Source organism: Schizosaccharomyces cryophilus (assembly GCF_000004155.1).
Source record: "Schizosaccharomyces cryophilus OY26 unplaced genomic scaffold supercont4.1, whole genome shotgun sequence".
Classification (NCBI taxonomy): domain Eukaryota; kingdom Fungi; phylum Ascomycota; class Schizosaccharomycetes; order Schizosaccharomycetales; family Schizosaccharomycetaceae; genus Schizosaccharomyces; species Schizosaccharomyces cryophilus.
The window spans coordinates 2,586,310-2,604,428 of NW_013185624.1; the positions used below are offsets into that span (position 1 = coordinate 2,586,310).

The window sequence follows — 18,119 nt, forward strand, 5'->3', positions numbered from 1 at the left end:
TTTGTATAAAGATTGCTCGACTTTTTAAAAAATAATTAGCAAAAAATTAAACCAATTTTCACCCTTTTTTCCGTAATTCCTATATTCCCTTTATTAGTTAGTTTAAAGAAGCATTTTTTCTCAGACACGATATGTTAAATATGTACTAATACGATATTACAACGTGATTAACGTTAGATTAGACTTCGAGCACTATATTGGAATTAGCGATAAAGAAGCTACAGTGCGTAGATAAACAAATTATCTACTCTCCCATCTTCAATTATATACAACATTTTTATTACATCAACTTGAATCAAACGTGGATTCATTCATGTAAAAGGCAGATACATTAGACAGAGAGAAAATTATATCTGAAACCAATATTAGAAGCTATATTATGAGAGGTTTGCACAAACTATACCGTAAAAGAATGTCAACAGTAAGTAACGGATGCGAAAATCAAGGTAAAATAATCATAAATAAGAAATGCAACATCAAGAAATTCATAAATAGAGATGATCATAAGAGTAGCATGAAACGTAAAATGAACATAAATGATGCCAAATAATTCAATCACTTGTCACGAGTCAAGGCTTCCTCGACTGCGTCTAAAATTTCGAGACTTAGCTCTTCTGGATTTATTCCACAGCTCATAGCAATAAGCCGACGGTAATTGTTGACTGTATCATCAATGCCCATTTCTTCGTATTGCTTGCTTATATGCAAAGACATTTTTTTCCTTGAAGTTTGTAATAAGCTTAATCGGTTCAAAAGTGTGCTACGCTCGTCTATGCTTCCATATTTTTGTTTAATATTATCCCAAGAAGCCTTATCTTCAACGTCAGATCCAACTTCCAAATCGTTCATAGAAGCCCTTGTTTTTCTAATTGACTCATTCAGATCAAAGATTTGCCTTTGTTCTATCCAGGCTTGTAATTCTAAAGACATACTTCGACACCTATCTTGTTCTTCCGTATTTAACTGCTCTAAAGTAACCAAGTTATCAGGGTCTTTCCTCTGCAATTGTGCAAGCTCCTGATAAGTTCGGGCGATTTCGCTATGAGTGTCTTGCTTCAAACGATTCGCTCGTGCTAAAGCATCTTCTTTTTCCCGAAGGCGTATTTCATATTCTTCAGCAAGCTCTGAAAACTTTTCTGAAATAGAAGGTATAGCCTTACCGAAAGCATGCGAAGAACAAGAAGGTACTATAATTGTCGGTGAAAAATAGGAGAAAGAAAACCCGTTTCGTAATGAGTTACCATTAGAGGAGGGCATTATTGCTTGCGATTTCTTATCTGTTTCCATGAGATATTCAGAAGCAGTCCGACGCTGTCGGTTCGGAATAGAAGGATTGGCATTATAGCTCAAAAGAGAATTGACACACTCCGTTGCTCCATTTCTAGCTGCTATCAGTAATGCAGTATCACCACTTGAATCCTGTAAATTAACCAGACGAACAACATTTTCAAAAGGTTGGATTAAAACTAGTTTTTCTAGAACAGAATCTAAATAATACTTCGCAGCATTAACTTTTGAAGGCGTAGATGTCGAACGCACAACATGGTGAAGGATTGATTGTCCATATGCATCTACAGCATAGATTGTTGATTGAAGTAAATCTAAAACTTGCTGAAAAGTCTGGCAGTCGTAATTATTTGTAAATATAACACTTCTCATTAAAGGTGTTTGGCTTAATCGATTACAGACACCGATGTCAGCATTAGCCCTTAGAAGCAACTTGATCATCTCAATATGTCCCATAGAACACGCCCAATGCAAAGATGTGTGACCATCATCATCAATTACACTATTGACTTGGAAATCCGGAGGAGGAGAATATAAAAATGACGGAATTCGTGCTTCTTCGGGATGCAAGAAGAAATCTAAAAGTGACTCTTCATACTTATCCAATGGAGTATCTAAAATGCTAGATTCGTCCTCCTTTTGAATAACTTCATTTGGAGACAACAACGTAGTTGACGGAGAAGGTGGTAAAGGAGTTACTGATGCCGGTTCCTCCGCAGTACTCGATAAGTTACTTGTAGTTGGAGCTGCGAGTGGTGAGGCAGGAGAGGATTCAAAGCTATCTTGAACTTGATGATTGGTAGCATTTGATAGTGAAGCAGGTTTACGGCCTCTTCTACCCCTGGTGGACGGTCGTTTCTGTTTCGTAGGTCGCTTTTTCTGAGCAGGAGGATCATCTTCTGTGATCTCAAAGTTTAATATTGGACCCATTATTTCAAGAACATTATAATGAGTGGCCAGATCCACTCCGCGTTCATAAGGTACCCAAGTGCCTGTAAGTTAATTTAAAACAATCCAATGAACAGAATTAACGCGTATTTTTCTTTAATAAACAACATATATATATATGTATATTCCTTGTCATAAAAACTCAAAAACTCTGGGAATTTGTTTTCTCCTTCATACATATTACAAATTACAAGACGCGACAGCTGAGCTACTTACCTTGGTATTTCCCGTATCCACCTTGTACTTTTTCATGAGTCCCAATTTGAACTTCTTTTTCTAACACACGTGTCCTTTGCGGTTTGTCGAAATCAGCAACTTTAAGTATTTGTGTTGCATTTAACCATGAGTCTCCGCGCCTGCGCATAACCGACACTCCTTTAATGAAACATTCATAAACCTCGACTCCAGAGTAAACGGCAATGTGTACTGCCGTTGATCGTGGCGCCATCAGAAAACTAAATACGTACAAATTAGAAAAGCGCGTTTGTAAGGTACGTGCATGAAAGTGCCATACAACTTATCGAGAGTAAGGGTAAGGCACATCCACTGTCGGAAGCTTAAACTGGTAAACAGAGTGTTGATGTATTTGATGAATTATAGATATTTTTTATTTTTTCGGTTTTTTTTAAAATAAAAAAAAATAAATTAACTTTAGTTTTTGTTAATGGAAGGGTCAAACTTTGTAAATTTCTAAGATTAGTCTCATCTAAAAGACTGCATTATTTTTAGTACTGAGAATTTAACGGTCTTCAATTAGCATTAACGAACATTGAATACTTTAAAATGAATGAAACCCCGGCTTTAGCAACGACAATTACCAAAGAGATCCTCATCGTGTTCACCATTGATGATGCTTGTAATGCGCTTTACCAAATCAAAATTTATTTCAGATGAAACCACGCTGTCTTGCTTATAAAGAGGATGGGTTGTGATGAATTTCCGAATCCAAGATGCTGCAGTCATACATTCTCCACTTGCACGCTGTGAAATTAAACGAAGGTAACGATCAAGTGAACATAATGTTTCAGCATCGGGATTACAAGAATACAAATAGCTGCGGACTATTTGTACCAAACCAGGGAATCCTTCTTCGGTTCGTTCTCCACCAAAAATTTCATCTAAGCTTAATTGACGATACCGGCCGCGTTCTTCAGGATCTTCGGCATTCGGAAACGGATTGCACCTGAACCAAAATTTCTTCTGATGAATTGCATCGCGAGCCTGGGCAGCTACCATATTTTCATCAACCAAAGAAATAGGCATGTAAAAATTCAAGTTAAAAGAGAGAATAGCTCTGGAAAGCATAACAACAAATATGGAATAAGCAGCATTTTCAAATTCTGTAAATTGTATTTCCATTGATCGAAATTCAACTCGCCAACCAACTGAGCTGTTGAGTGGAGGAGGCTTAAAACGCATGGATTGCCAATTGGTAGAGTTTAAGTTTTCAAAATGACCATTAGACATACTGTTATCTTGCTGAATGTTGTCACTGAAAATAACCAAAGGATCACGCGCAAATATATGGGCCATATGCTTCGATAATCTTTCATCAATTCCTCCCTTTATTAACTGTTCATAACAACCCTCGTTTACTACTACAGGAATATCATTGTATTCTTGGAGATTCCGGGGATCATTAGAAATGTACATATCGACAGAGTCATATCTAGATTTTGGAATATATTCCATTTCGGATTTTGTACGATCATCTACTGCACCAGCAATAACATTCCATCGACAGTCCTGATCAGCCAAATAACCTCGAAAGGCTGGCGTACCGGCAGAGAGAGCAAGCATTAAAGGAGTTATCGGGATTAGTTGATCATACAGCAAACGAGCTTCATCGCAATTTTTGGCCTGGAACGTAATTTGCAAACAACAACACCCCATACCAAAACCCATGCTGTCCATATATATATGATTTTCCAACGCAGCACCTTCTTTTGCATTTTTATCCTCTGGATATAAATCTCTGTTCCAGGGTATTGTGGGATCACGAAAAGGTTTGTGAGTATTTTTATCAAAGAAGATCGGTACATTCATAGCAACCTTTCTTTGACGTCGTTGACGAATATTAGCGGTTAAGGTTGGAAATCGTACATGTGTATTGATAACATCATCAGGTAAGAAGAAAGATCTTGAAATGGAACCGTCGGCTTTAGTTTCAGGATCTGTAAAGTGGTCAGTGCCTAGACGGAAAAAATTCGTGATTGTAAGGGGGTGTTCATGAGGAAGTAAATAATTTTCAATAATTTTTCTCCTTAGAAGCATATTGAATTCTACAAATAGAAAATCCTTTAAAACGGATCCATAGGGCGCGCCAGGAGTGCTTTCAAGCATGTACCTTCCATACTCTGGATGAAAAGTAGGTACAACAAATTGAGCTCTAAAAGGAGTAGTTTCATTCTTTGAATAAGTATGGTTTTCCTTAACCAAACGCTCCACGAATGCTGCAGGATTACCAGCAGCTTCACTTAACATTGCGTTCGTCCGCTTAGGACATGATGTGTTCTTTAGCGCAGCGTAAATGGGAGAAAAGTCGACATGCTTAAAGCGTTCCTCATAATCACCTAAAGCTTTTAAAATTTCTTCTTGTCGAAGACTAACCCGTGCTGTTTTCTCTTTATCATTCATAGAAACAACAATGTACTCAATTTCGTCTCCCCACAACAAGACATCTTGCTTTTTAGAGATGAAGCTATCGTACATGTGCAAGAATTGCTAAGGTATTAGTTTCAGCTATTATAAGTACATGGCATATTGAAAAGGTGACCCTAACTTCAAATCCATCTGCCCTTACATACCTTAATGCCATTTTCGCGAACGTAATTATGAAATTTCTCTGATTCAGGCCAATCCAACGGCGTTCCAAGTACCAAAAGGCCCATGATTCTAACGAATGCAATAGACGAAACTAATCAAAACAATACAACCTCTCAGGACGTTCTAATTCTAACGAATACAATTTTGTACTCTTATTCTCTTATAAATTCAAAAATTTACAGTCAAAAAATCCAAAAGTGGTTGGTGCGAAGGACAAAAGCAATTGATTACGTGATATCAGTTCACACCAAATTCATCTATCAAGCAATTTTGATTTCAGGCAAGTAGCAAAAATAAAGCGAGCGATCTATTTACTGATACCGAACCGGAACGAAAGGATATTGTCCCGTATGTGTCCTGCCCCACATCCCTGAAGTATAATATTAGCGAGAGCAAATCAAAAAATAAAAATATATAATATAGGAAAACACATGTAGATACTATTGAATTGATGATTACATTTATCTTGTATTTTAAGATGTTTGATTAAATGCTAGTAGATCCAAAGCCACGGATTCCCATTATGTTAGCCAATTCAGAGTTATCTGATTCTGATGGTTCCTTCATTTTTTGTTTTGCCTGCTGTTCTTTTTTGGCTTGCTTCTCCAGTTTTTGTTTCCGCAGTTCTTGTTTATAGGCATCTGTACGCTCTCGCAGATTGTATTCTCTAGATCCAACCTGTGGCTGTAGCAATTGTTCGCGCCAATATTCCATTCTTTCTTTAACTTCTTCTAAAGTTGCACGTTTATCAGTCACAACAGTACGAGTTTTTCGCAAATCTAATTCATTCAAACGTTAGCACCATTGTGTAATGTATAGACTTATATAAATCACCGCGTACGTTGTGTACTATTTAAATGCTCGATCCAGCTAAGCGAATCCTTATATGTCTCATTGCATGCTTCACAATACCAACCAGCACCATGTCCACGCCTTCCAAACGAAGCGTTTGCAGGAACAATCTTTACTTTATTGATGTCTTTTTCAACGCCTACGCTTTCTGATCGAGCTCCCACGATTTTTGGTTGCCGGCTTCGTGTAGGTTGCTGTAAAGCCATAGATTTACGCTGATGCTCCATTTCAGTTTCCGTTCATCTATTTTACGGCTTGTATAAAGAAATATGGTTAAAAAAGCCCTCAACAAAGACCATTTGATCTGTCCCAGTTCTATGCTTTGAGAAGAGGTGTTTCCCCATGTCAGGTAAGGGTGGGGCTTATTTATTGGTTGACACAATATCGTATGTAAACAAACAATAAACAAAACTCGACGATATTTGATTAGTGTAAATCGCAATACCTTTATGAAGGCTTTTGTTCATGGATAAAATAACCCCCAAAATTTTAAGCAATTACCAGTTTTACAAAAAAAAACCAATGATGAATTACAATGCAAATTAAAGGCAGTTTCATGCTTACAATCACTCATTAGACGAAAACTATGCCTTTTACATTTAAAAGAATCATAGATTCAACGATAATTATTCCGTACGTATCCTAAATTAATATATACATTTTAGTTAAGAAATGAGTGACAAGATTATTCTTTTTTCCTTTTTTCTTTTTTTTTTTTTTTTTTTTTGCGCATGTCATCAAAGTTAGAGAAAACAGAAAACCAGAAGTAATTACATAATAAAGCAAAGAAAAGCCACCAAACCATCTATAGTCTTGTCATGAAGCTATTCGTAACAAGATCGCATAAAAATCATGAAAAAGTCATGCTAGATGAGCATATAGCAAGAAAGCAAAAGAAAGAGTTTCAAAGTCAAAAACAAAAGGGAAGCAATGGGAAGGGAAGGGAAGGAAAAAGGAAACAAATCTAGCTTATTGATCGTCAGGATGTTGAGACTCAAGAAATTTTAGCAAAGAATCACCGGCCATTAAATCCAAAATTAAGGCTTGTGCTTCCAGGAAAAGTTTATGGACAATACGCAGCCATTCGTCCAATGGTTCCACTTCCATTGCCAAAGACATATGATTGGAAATTCGTTCACACAAATCACCTGGTAAATTTACAGCATTTGGAGCGTCAGGAGAAAGAAAACAATTATAAATTCCGCAGGCATGTACAAAACTTTCACGAACAGCAACGACATCACTAGCTTGACTTGCCTGAGAAAAAAAGTCATTAAACTCGCAAACCTCCGAGTAAAATTGCTGGTTTTCATCACAATAGTTCTTCTTTAAAAATTCAAAAAAATAGGTTTGCAAGCTAGGCTTCTTAAGGATTGACTCCAAAAGTTCTTTGTTCGAAGAATGGGAATCTAACTGTTGAATATGCTGAAACATGGAGGCACCAGAAGGAGTTTCAATCCAGCCAACGGTTTCCAAAGCTTTGGGAGTCAAAAAGTAGGAAACGCCTTTCTCAAAACTAAAAGAGTATGGATCATTGGTGCTGTGTGTATGACTCAAATAAGAATAAAGAAGAAGATTGTTGGCGACAGAGACAACCTCATTCCAATCCAATAGCATTGTGTTGTTCATAAGCCACTCAGCAATGTCAATTCCAAAGAGCAAGTACTTGGTGGTATTGGGCGGTTGCTTTTTCCCATGCGTCGAACTCAAGTAAATAGGTACCAGTGACTCGTGACGGGATCGTAAAGATTCTGGATAAGGTCCAAGCATGCGCTGTAACAGCATTTCGGAAAAAGAAGCATCCTGTAAAATCTGATCGGTGCTCGAGAAACGAGAAACGGGAACGATGACTGGTGAAGAGTCGATTGAGGGTAGGGAAACATTTACATTGATGGAATCGTCACCATTGTGCTGTAAAAATCGCTCAACAACGGAAATACCCTTGCTTGTGAGCTGCAAAACACATTTTTCTGTCGTAAATTTTCTGGCCAAGGGGTTATGGACAACTTGGAGCAAACGTGCATTTAAAAACATTTCACATAAACATTTAGCTGCTTGTTTAGGAACAGTGAATTTTGTTGTTGACTTTAGCAATTTGTTACCTGTATTTCCTTTTAGTCGGTTAAGCTGGCTTAATTCCAAGTTTTCAAGGGTACTGAAGAGCTGTAGAAGCGTACACGAACTGTCTATCGTGCGAAAACGAGAACGATTCCTTGAAAAGGGAGTAGAAATAATCATTGCAGAGTATAGTTCTAAAAAATCTTTACTAAAGGGTCGACCGTAAGGAGTCATTTTCATAAGGCGAGAGCAATGCTGGCGTCGATCTCTGACTCCCCAATCGAGTCCAGAGGCACGGTGGTTTTCAGCTGTCGCAATACTGTCATAGCAAGGAGGTGGAGTGTTTGGTTCAACCATAGAACACATTATGAGAAAATAAAAATTCCGTGATATATCAAATAAACAGGGACGAAAACAGGAAATAAAGAAAGGAGAGGAGAGTTTGTTTATGTCTCAATGAAACAAAGATAAAATAAAATAAAAATAAAAATAAAATAATAGAAATTCGAATTATGAATAAAACAATTACCAACCAAAGATAGAATAAAATAGCATACAAAATGCAAATCCGAAATGAAACACCGAAGCAAAGAGAAATCTAAATTAAAGAAAACGAAAAAAAAAAGTCTAAGAGTCTAATAAATTTTTAAATAATTAAAATAAAATAAAATAATAAAAGAAAATAAAAGGATTCCTAGATAGAAAATGGAATTTTTTTCGGAGGTTTCATATATTTTCTTATTAAACGAACTGGATATACCACAGACAGTAGTACAGTACCTAGTTTGGAATAGCAAATTTAATTCGAAGCGGAGGACGTATAGACAGACCGAAAAGAAGAAACACAAGGCATTATATGGGAACGTGAAAACAAAGAAACGTCAATTGACATGTGAAACAAAGAGAAGATGAAATGACCCAATGGTGGTAGATAAACGAGAACAAAGGGAGCCGAGTTGCCGAATTAGCGAGGAGGAACAGGTAACAAGCTTTCAGCGTGGCATTTTAAGTGGTAGGGAGAGAAGCAGTGAAGTGAAGGATGTCAGAATATGGTCCTTAATAAGGGGAACCAAACGGTGTGATAGACCAACCATTTTCGTAGCAATAATGCGCCAAAAATAATAATGCTTTATTTTTTTCGGAACGAGGTTTATGATACGCTAAAAATGATGAGAGAAAGAAATTCAGTAAACAAAACGGCACCCAGGAATGGTTTATTGGTTTATTGTTTTTAGTACCTTGACTGGACAAAGCTTTGACCAGTAGGTATGCCACAAAGTGATATTTTTCCTGTAGGGAAAGGGAAAAGTAAAAAATCAGACAACCATCAAAGGCTTAGGACAAAGTTAAACTAATCACTAACTGTCGTTGTTAAGACAAGACGGTAAGGAACCCAATCGGCCAGACCAAATAGAGTACCAAAGAAACAAGAATCAACACCGCTAAGAACATTGAGAAACCAATGGCTAAAACACGAACCTTACCTAGAAAGAAAAGAAGTAACAAACGAACGGAAATAACAGTATTGTCTCGTTTCTGTTGTTATTCTTTTTGCATAAGGTTCGACAACAATGGATACACGTCAAAGGCGCGGCCTGCTTGCTTGCTGGATTCATAATAAGCTTTCATAGAACGAACTCGATGGCTGCTTCTGTTAATGTCAAACGTAAGAGGAACATATGAAAGATAAAAAGGAAACATGAAAGGAAGGTAAAAAGGTAGATTCTTAAATAGACAAAGGAGAAAACCTAACTTTTGCCAATGACTGGTAGAATGAGTCATTCGCTTATTCATAGTACAAATTGCTTATCTTTAGACATGTATTCAATCATAAAGTGTTCACTTTGTTAACAATGGAAGAACCGAAACCGAGTTTCCTATATCCAGCGTGAGCCATTGTGTTGGAATTATCTTACCAACCCATAATTTCCAGTCTCTTCTCAACCTTATCGTGATTAAAGGTTCACTCCCTCGTTTCTAGATGAAATCGGTTTGCATTCCACGGTAAGCCTCGTTAATGCATGGATTCCGTTATCGTAAAGAAGCTTCTTATACGAACGTATATCATACTATGAAAGGCCTGTAAAAAAATCATGGCCGTCTCTGTTTGTCGCTTCGTCATTTCCTTAAATTTTTTTTAGTTTTCTGATTTCTCTTTCTGTTTATCCAGAATCCTGCTTCTTTAGAAAGGTACCGTTTGCTTCTTTTACAGAGAAGCTAGGAAATTCGTAAAGCACTCTTTTTTTACCAGCTACTCACGTATGCCCTTACAACAACTGCTAAAGACATTATGTGCGATTTTTGAGAATGAAGAGACTGGTGGAAATAAAGACCTCTCCGAGTTGACGGGGCAAGTAGAAGCGTACCAGCTGGAATATCCGTCGCCAAACGCTACCAATTCCCAAAAAATCCGTGAAGTCCTCAGCCAACTATACGAAAAAATTCCCTTCAACAACACGAAGAGACGCGCATTATGGCTTGCCGTCTTAAAGACTGTCCTTCCATTGCTAATTCTTCATCGTCAAGCCATTGGCGAGTGGTGGGACCAGATTTTCCACCCGTTCATGAATTCTCCAACGCAAATCAAGCCTATTCTCAATGACCTTAAATCAATTCTTTTCTATATTTTGATTTATCACGACGAAGATGAATGGGGGAAAAATGTCCGCCAACAAACCGCGACAGAAATTTGCTACCGTTTGGTAAATCTTTATCTCGAAAATGCCATTGAAATTTTTAAAAACGTCGAAACTCAAAACCGAAGAAGCCAAACTTTAGACTGTCTTACCGACATTTTAACATGCTATGGTGTGCAACGTCCGAAAGAACTGGCCCTTTGCTTCACTAAGTTCTACTCCAAACCGCGAAACCGTATTCCTATCCTTTCTGTCATGGTTAGCATTGCTCGTCGACAGGGTCCTCGTCTTTACGAAATACCTCAAACCGGGTTTTTTGATTGCGTATTAAACAGCCTTGACTACGATTGCTCTCCTATTGCCCTATCTTATTCCCTTTCCTTTGTGATAATGATTCTTCCACATATCTGTAACGATTTGGGAAATTTACTCTACCGCTTGTTTTGTAGTTTTCTTCGTCTCTCCATGATTGACTCCTTCACCGGACCCCCTAAAGCTTCTACCACCATTGACTGGGAAGTCCTTCCTAATTTTGTCTCCACCTACGCTACCTCTTCTTCTTCTTCTCCCTCTCCCTTTTCTCCTCACGAGAAAGCCAACTCGAATTTATCCGATACTTTTCGTTCTGAGTACTTCAGTTCTCTCGAGTACTCTCAGTTATTCACCTTTCTTTACGCCCTTTTTCCTATCAACTTTTTAGAATTCTTACGAGATCCAGCGAACTATGCTGCCATTCATGGATTCACTATTCCTCATCGTTTTAATTCGGAAGTTATCCTGTCGAAATGTATACCTCTCTTATCTAGTCATCTCTCACATCAAAACTTCTTAAGTTACACTTCTTCTTCAGAATTATCTGATAAATCGAGATGGAAGAAACTTGATTCTACAGCCATTGTCGCGCTTTGTAATAGTCTTAATGGTATGGGAATGACCGAAAGCAACGCGGAGTCAAGTTATAACCAATCCGCACGCCCTTTTGAAGACATAGGACCTCCAACAGGCGTTTTAGCTTATCCTAACGAAAATCATGATATTTGCGCAGATTCCCTTTCTGTATCTTGGCACCAGCAACTATCCGCTCCTAATTCAATAAACTCCAGCTTTGCTCTTGAACCTACTGATTTGAAAGGCGTCGTGCAAGCCGCCGCAGATGAGTCTTCTGAAAATGATTCTCAACGTGCTTCAGTGAGCGAGGCTTCTCCTTTCTTTCACGGGAACGTTAAACTGGTGCCTATGGTATCTGAATCCTCAGAAGATCTTCCTTCGAATACAACTACGCTTTTACTACGATTGCAAAGAGAACTTCTATTTTTAAAAAATGAGTTAGACTTTGAGAAGTATATGCGACAACAGCACATTCAAAATATAAGCAAACTACGACGTGAGCACGTCCAAGACATGGCTGTTGAATCTGAAAGGCAAAAGCTACTTCTTACAAACAAACGCTATAAGGCACAAATTGACGTGTTAACGCAAGAGTTAGAACAGCAACGTACCGAGTCTCATGCCGCTTTAAATCGCAGATTTCAATGGGAAACAGATTGCAACAACAAATTGAAAGCTTTTCGGGAGGAACGAAAGGCTTGGAAATCGAAGGAAGAAAATTTGTCCTCTAGTGTGTTGTCGTTGACTAACCGACTAAGCACGTTCGAACGAGCACAAACAGAAATTGCATATGAAAAAAATCAGCTAGAACTTCGCGTTCAGCTATATAAGTCAAAACTTGATGAATTTGAGCATCATAACAAATTGGTGAACTTACCAAACAGAAAAAAAGAAGTTTCTAACGAGTTTATGGATAGTGCAGCTATGGAAAGTAGCACCATTTTACCAAATTCGGTAATTAGTGAGGATCACGAGAAAAGAATGATCGAAAGTGAACAGCTTTGTGCTAATCTTAAATCGGAAAATCTACACTTACAAAACAAGATAGATCTTCTTACCAAAGACTTGGAAGCTCTTAATATTGTTTGTGAAGCCAAAATTTATGATCTGGAAAAGCGGTTATCTTCTCAAGCAACCGTCCCAGAGATTCATGGTTCATTCAATGCGAGAATTGATGATTACTTTGCACGATATACCGATGTGAAAGAGAAATATGATGAACTATTAAAGAAGTTTAGGAATCTTGAAAGTAAATTCCTTGATTCACAAGCTGAATTAGAAGAGTTGCTTAATTTTCAGAAGCCGCTTGATTCAACTAGTTCAGTAACCAGCGGTTCTGGATTCACCGGAATATATCATGGTAGAATGTTAATGCGAAATGAATCTTTGCAATCACGATTAAGCCCTTCACGTCGATCTACTGATACAAATTACCATTAGAATAAATTATATGTATATATGCAAATTCTTTATATGTTTCAAATTTACGTTCGTTTATTTAATTAATAAAATTGCAAGTTAATTTACACTATAGTAACAAACCTTGAAAGGAAGAAGAAAAATGATACGTTAGAGGATTGTTTATTGGAATCGTCTTCTCTTTTCATCTCTACCAGAACGCATTGATGGTCTATCACGTTGTCGCTCTTTCTGTAAACGAGAGTCTCGTTCTCTTCTTTCATCTTGTCTCATTCGTCTATTAGAACCGATGTTCCGTTGTTCATCTTTCCTACCCTCATCAGAATGACCAGACACAGGAGTATGAGCGGATCTAGCTTGTCTTTCAGAAGACTGACTGGAACCTCGAGGACCAGAATCATTTCTATCATTACTCCTATTGTTTTTACCATTTCTGTTGGATCTTGATGAGGTTTGATGACGAGCTTCTCTGTCATCATCGTCTCTGGTTTTGAATCGACCAAAATCAGAAGATTCATCAGTATTTGCCTCTGTTCGCTTTTGACTTTCATTAGAACGAGCATTCCGATTTTGGGAAGAGGTGGAACGCCAGCGATCACCTCTATTTTCATCTTCAGGCCTCGTTTCTCTTTTTGGTGGATCACGTTTTGTATAACGTGATGAATTCCTTTCATTTTCTTGTGGCCCACGAGATTGGGGTTTCTCTATATTTCTCGTATATGTGCCTCTGAATCTCCTTTCGCGTTCCCTCTCTTTTCTTTTAAATTCCTCGGATTGCGACGTTTTGGAGCGTTGGCTGCGTACACCTTCTGGACTTTCGGTTGCTGAACTTTTCTCTAGCACTGCAGGTCTAACCGTTTCATCAAAGCCTGTATCGTTTGTAGGCTTTTTCTCATTCTGGTCAGTCACCACAGAAGCCATATTACCAGCAATTGGACTTTTCGTTTGTCGGTTCTCAGCCTTAGGAACAAATTCTGCAGCACTAGCGTTCAAGTTTGAAGCGCCCGTAATGGTGTTATCCGGACCTTGAGATTTACTGACTATATCAGCTGAAGTATGCTTCTCGGTAACCGCGGTTAGATCTTTGGGTTTCACAGTCCCCGAGAATGTGTTAAATGAAACCCAGGTGGTCTCTTTTTTACAAAGCTTAGCAAAATAACCTAATGCTAATATTTTTATATCTTCACGCTTCTCATTTTCTTTAAGTTTCTCAGCCGCTTTCTTCAATGATTGCCCACTTTCTTGAATCAAAGGAAAACATGGGAGTAGTTTCTCCAAGATGATTATTGCATTGTAAATATGCATGTACTCCCCGGACAATAAACAATGCTCAAAGTATTGTGTCAACTGTTTGTGCCATTTACTTACAAGGAGTATAAACTTGCTATGCGGCAGAAGAGAGTGATTATTTTCGTCAAGCCAATCAACTCGGAAACCAGTAAGCGAGCCATTTCCTAAACATTCTTTTTCATACGCATTTTTATCTTCGTACCAATTTGTCACGTCGCTTAATATTTCAAAAAGAAACCTAGAAAAGCTATCCGATTCTCGAGGAGTTAATGCGAAAATGAAAGACGGAAGATGGGAATCAAAGAGCTTGTTGAGAAAAGATATGGTAGAAAAGTTAGGAGTATTAAGTGAATGAAGTAACTTGATAAATTTTGCACAGTAAAGAGCATCAAGAGGACCCATTCTTAGTCTGGGAGCAATGCAGTAACTCCATATATATTTTGAGGCAAGTCCTCTAGGACGTAATTGTTGTGTATCCATAGGAAGAAACCATTTAGTACACTTGTTTTGCAGGCCTTTTCTTATACTTTCCAACGATTGAATATGCTCCTTTAGTTCTTTTCGTAAATTTTCCGACAAATACATGAGTTTTTGACAGTCTTGCTTTTGCTTAGAATATGGCTGGCCCGAAGCCTCGATTTGGCGAAATTGCTCAAATGCACGATTACTTTCATTTTCATAGCGTTCTAAAGGAACATAGATGTCATAAATTGAAAATTTCCAAAATGATTCATATAAGTCTGGGTTTATACATTCCCAAACATTTTCAGGAAGCAAATCAACTATAGAAGATGTCTCCACTGGAAAATCAGTCATAGTTGAGTCTTCGGTGTTAGTAATACCATTAGCATCACTATCAATATCCATAGTATCATCTGCATACTCATTCATAGTCGCAGTGTCAGGCTTCAAATGTCTATATCGTAGTATAAAAAACGCGACATGAGGTTGAATATGGTATTCTTTAACTAATTCATCAAACGAAGGCAATAACTCATAATACTCACGTTTACCGCAAGTTATATTCAAAAACTCCATGAGTAAATAAAGAACATCGCAACAATCATCATATAAAGCTGATACGAGCTTTAAATGTGAATTATCATCTGTCACATCATATATGCTACTACTAAATTTTTGGGCAAGTAGTATAACTAATTGGGTAACAAGCCTGTTTCTTCGTAAGGTCGTAAAAAGGTGTGAAAAGCACTTCTTAAGTGAATCCTTATTTTCGTAAATCAATGACAAGCTAATTTCTCGAAGAAAGGGTCCCCCTGCAGCTCCTTGAAGCTGCGTATCTGATAAGTTCGTCCAAGGCTGTAATCCAGTCATTTGAGATAACAATTCTTTCAATACTTTAAGATCAAACATTTGATTTAGCTTCAGTTGTTTAATGACATATTCAACAATAAATGTGCAATCTAAATTAGGGTATTTTCGAAAGACTCTTCCACAAAAGGAAGCTAAACCCTGTAGCCAATGTGCAATACTTGTTCCATCAGGTTTCAGTCTCTTCTTCATTTCATTTGAGAACGAGGAAAGTATTGCAAATGTTAAAACATCAAAATCAAGCGCAGTCATAAAACGAGCTGAGTCCACAATTACCTCGACTAGGTTATCGTAGGTTTCTATTTGATTAAGTGCAATTGAAAATACGGGGTAAGGATTAGGATGGCATACTTTCGCAAGGAGTCTACCTGTCTGCTTGACATTTGTTTTTGTCAGTCGTCTTAAAATTCCCTTTGCTTCGCGCTCGGTATTTATTACCTGAAGTTTCATTTCGGGATATTTTTTTATAGTAGTACTTGACCATTCGCCATATAGTGCGTATCTTGTTGAAGGATCGTATAGTGTTAATAAGTTATAAAGCTCATTTGATAAATCAATGTTGACGCCTACTAAGCTTGAAACCGGGAGTAAGATAACACGAATTATGTCCAACCAAAGGTCTTGCCCTTGTGTACTTTTGCTAACAAAACCTCTAGCGATACGGCAGAGCTTAATGACCAAAGAAGGATCATAATGAAGAGCGATTCCTGATAATTTTAACCAAGGAATGCCAATTTGATTAAAATTGTCAAGGGTTCTCAAGATAGGAAGATTTTCCGCTTTAAAGTCTTCGTAAAAAAATACCTCTTGCTGCGTCCTATCTTCGCGATGTCCAAAAGGATCAATTCCATACACTATTGTTTTCTTGTCAGGAGGACGAAGTGTAATTTCACGTAACCGGACGTCTGTAGGAACGTATTTAGGCTGTTTCAGCCGTTCTCGTATTTCATCGGAAAGGTCTTTCTGGGGACTGAAGGAACTATATACAGGAGCAAATGAAACATGTAACAACTTATGATATAAATTTGCGACGTCAGGAAAAGCTCGCAGAACAAAAGGATATCGTCCCAATATTACTAGTGAAGTCTTTAGCTCCCCGACTGCCAACAAAGCCTTAAGCAAGCCAATCTTTTGAGATACCTTTGGTTTTGTTGGTTCCTGTGGTGTCTCCGAAGCAATGCTTGCTGTCTCACCCGTTTCTGACTCCTCATCTGGTAAAGGAGCAGCCATAGTTAATGCATTTCCTTTCGCTTTAAATGACAAATCATCAATCTTCTCTTTATATTGATCCCACTCTTTGCTCATTTCATCATCTGAAGGAGACAGATGAGGCCAAATGTTATCCAGTCCAAAGAAGCCATACTTTATTAAAATTGCGATTAAGTAACATATTGAGTCATCGGTAAACTCTTTTTCGTTATAAAGGTATTGTAAATCATGTCCAAGTATCTGGGCCATTGTATTTTTTTTACCGCTGAAGGTAGAACTGAAGGAAAGATTCTCTTCTTCGCAGACAAAAGTTCCTAGTTCTTTCTCTTGTTCATCATATGACATATCTTTCCAAAACTTTTTTTGGCTCTCGGGCTTCCAAGGACTATCCCTTAATAATTTAAGGAAGAATTTCCAACCATAGACAATATTAGAAGAAAATATTGTAAGGATAGTATCCAAAACCTTGTTGGGGTCCAAGTCAAAAGATCCGATGATTGTTTTAATTCGTTCATTAATATGCTGAGAAAGAATGTGTGCATCCAAAGAATTAGAATGAAAACAGTTAAGACCATCAATAAGTTCGACCATCAATTTAGAATATCCTTCATTCTCTTCACGTAATAGATTGAACTTCTTCTGGCGATAAAGTAGAGATGTATTCGTCCTAGCAATCTTTCTATTTAGTAAATCTCCGTTGGATGTTAGATTTATCGTTTCCAAAAATTTGCTATCAAGACGAGACAATAGCGTCTCTTTAGAAAGGGAAGATTTTAGGCTATTAGCTAAATAGTTCAGCTTTTCCCTTGACTTTTGCGAGTCGTTTGGAAGACATAAATTCTCTAATTCGTTATCAAAAAGCCAAAATATGTCTATAAGACTGGAAGTCAACAATGCATTGTTTTCTCCGGAAATATCCAACGCGTATTTCAATGTAGCTTCAACATCCCCAATTGATATCTTATCATCTACAATAGAGGAGAGAATAATTTCTTGCAGGCATTCTAGAAATTGTGGTCTATTGCTGGAATTTCCAGCATGGCGAATTATGTTTTCAGCATTTGTGCGTGTTTGTTCAGATAAAAGGTTTGGGTCTGAAAAGTTAGTAAAAAGTAAAAGCTTTTCTGAATTTTTATCATCTTTACCTGTTCCTTGCTGAGTTTGTGAATCCAATGAATTAGACATGTGATTAACAGAAAACTAACAGATTTCTGTTTCTGTGAATTTTTTTTTTATAATTATAAAATGAAACTTATTTACAGGAAGGATAGAAGATTTCCTATGTATGAATTCAAATTATATGGATATTTAGCCGGTTGGTGATTCTCGGCAGAATTTGTGAGGTTTACCAGTCAGGATCTAAACTGGTAAGGATCC

The 18,119-nt window shown here is 37.5% G+C and overlaps 6 protein-coding genes across 6 annotated transcripts; 1 reads left to right on the top strand and 5 right to left on the bottom strand.

Annotated features, from left to right (window-relative positions):
- Positions 1 to 301: 301 nt before the first annotated feature.
- On the bottom strand, positions 302 to 2,734 carry SPOG_04098 (MBF transcription factor complex subunit Res2). The gene is made up of 2 exons (XM_013166360.1): positions 2,452 to 2,734; positions 302 to 2,279 (listed from the first exon to the last, which is right to left on the bottom strand). The coding sequence occupies exons 1-2, from the start codon at positions 2,681 to 2,683 to the stop codon at positions 556 to 558; spliced, it is 1,956 nt and encodes a 651-aa protein (XP_013021814.1). The 5' UTR covers positions 2,684 to 2,734; the 3' UTR covers positions 302 to 555.
- Positions 2,735 to 2,879: 145 nt separating this feature from the next.
- Positions 2,880 to 5,302, bottom strand: SPOG_04099 (glutamate-cysteine ligase Gcs1). The gene is made up of 2 exons (XM_013166361.1): positions 5,043 to 5,302; positions 2,880 to 4,959 (listed from the first exon to the last, which is right to left on the bottom strand). The coding sequence occupies exons 1-2, from the start codon at positions 5,124 to 5,126 to the stop codon at positions 3,037 to 3,039; spliced, it is 2,007 nt and encodes a 668-aa protein (XP_013021815.1). The 5' UTR covers positions 5,127 to 5,302; the 3' UTR covers positions 2,880 to 3,036.
- A 119-nt stretch (positions 5,303 to 5,421) lies between these two features.
- On the bottom strand, positions 5,422 to 6,245 carry SPOG_04100 (U4/U6 X U5 tri-snRNP complex subunit Snu23). Its single transcript, XM_013166362.1, has 2 exons — positions 5,903 to 6,245; positions 5,422 to 5,840 (listed from the first exon to the last, which is right to left on the bottom strand). The coding sequence occupies exons 1-2, from the start codon at positions 6,138 to 6,140 to the stop codon at positions 5,548 to 5,550; spliced, it is 531 nt and encodes a 176-aa protein (XP_013021816.1). The 5' UTR covers positions 6,141 to 6,245; the 3' UTR covers positions 5,422 to 5,547.
- Positions 6,246 to 6,521: 276 nt separating this feature from the next.
- SPOG_04101 (regulator-G-protein signaling Rgs1) lies at positions 6,522 to 9,849 on the bottom strand. Its single transcript, XM_013166363.1, has one exon. It carries the CDS (start codon positions 8,335 to 8,337, stop codon positions 6,883 to 6,885), a length of 1,455 nt encoding a protein of 484 aa, XP_013021817.1. The 5' UTR covers positions 8,338 to 9,849; the 3' UTR covers positions 6,522 to 6,882.
- SPOG_04102 (hamartin) lies at positions 9,183 to 14,545 on the top strand. The gene has a single exon (XM_013166364.1). The coding sequence runs from the start codon at positions 10,233 to 10,235 to the stop codon at positions 12,933 to 12,935; it is 2,703 nt and encodes a 900-aa protein (XP_013021818.1). The 5' UTR covers positions 9,183 to 10,232; the 3' UTR covers positions 12,936 to 14,545.
- SPOG_04103 (THO complex subunit Tho2) lies at positions 12,968 to 18,075 on the bottom strand. Its single transcript, XM_013166365.1, has 2 exons — positions 17,888 to 18,075; positions 12,968 to 17,836 (listed from the first exon to the last, which is right to left on the bottom strand). Exons 1-2 carry the CDS (start codon positions 17,925 to 17,927, stop codon positions 13,077 to 13,079), a joined length of 4,800 nt encoding a protein of 1,599 aa, XP_013021819.1. The 5' UTR covers positions 17,928 to 18,075; the 3' UTR covers positions 12,968 to 13,076.
- Between the last annotated feature and the right edge of the window lie 44 nt (positions 18,076 to 18,119).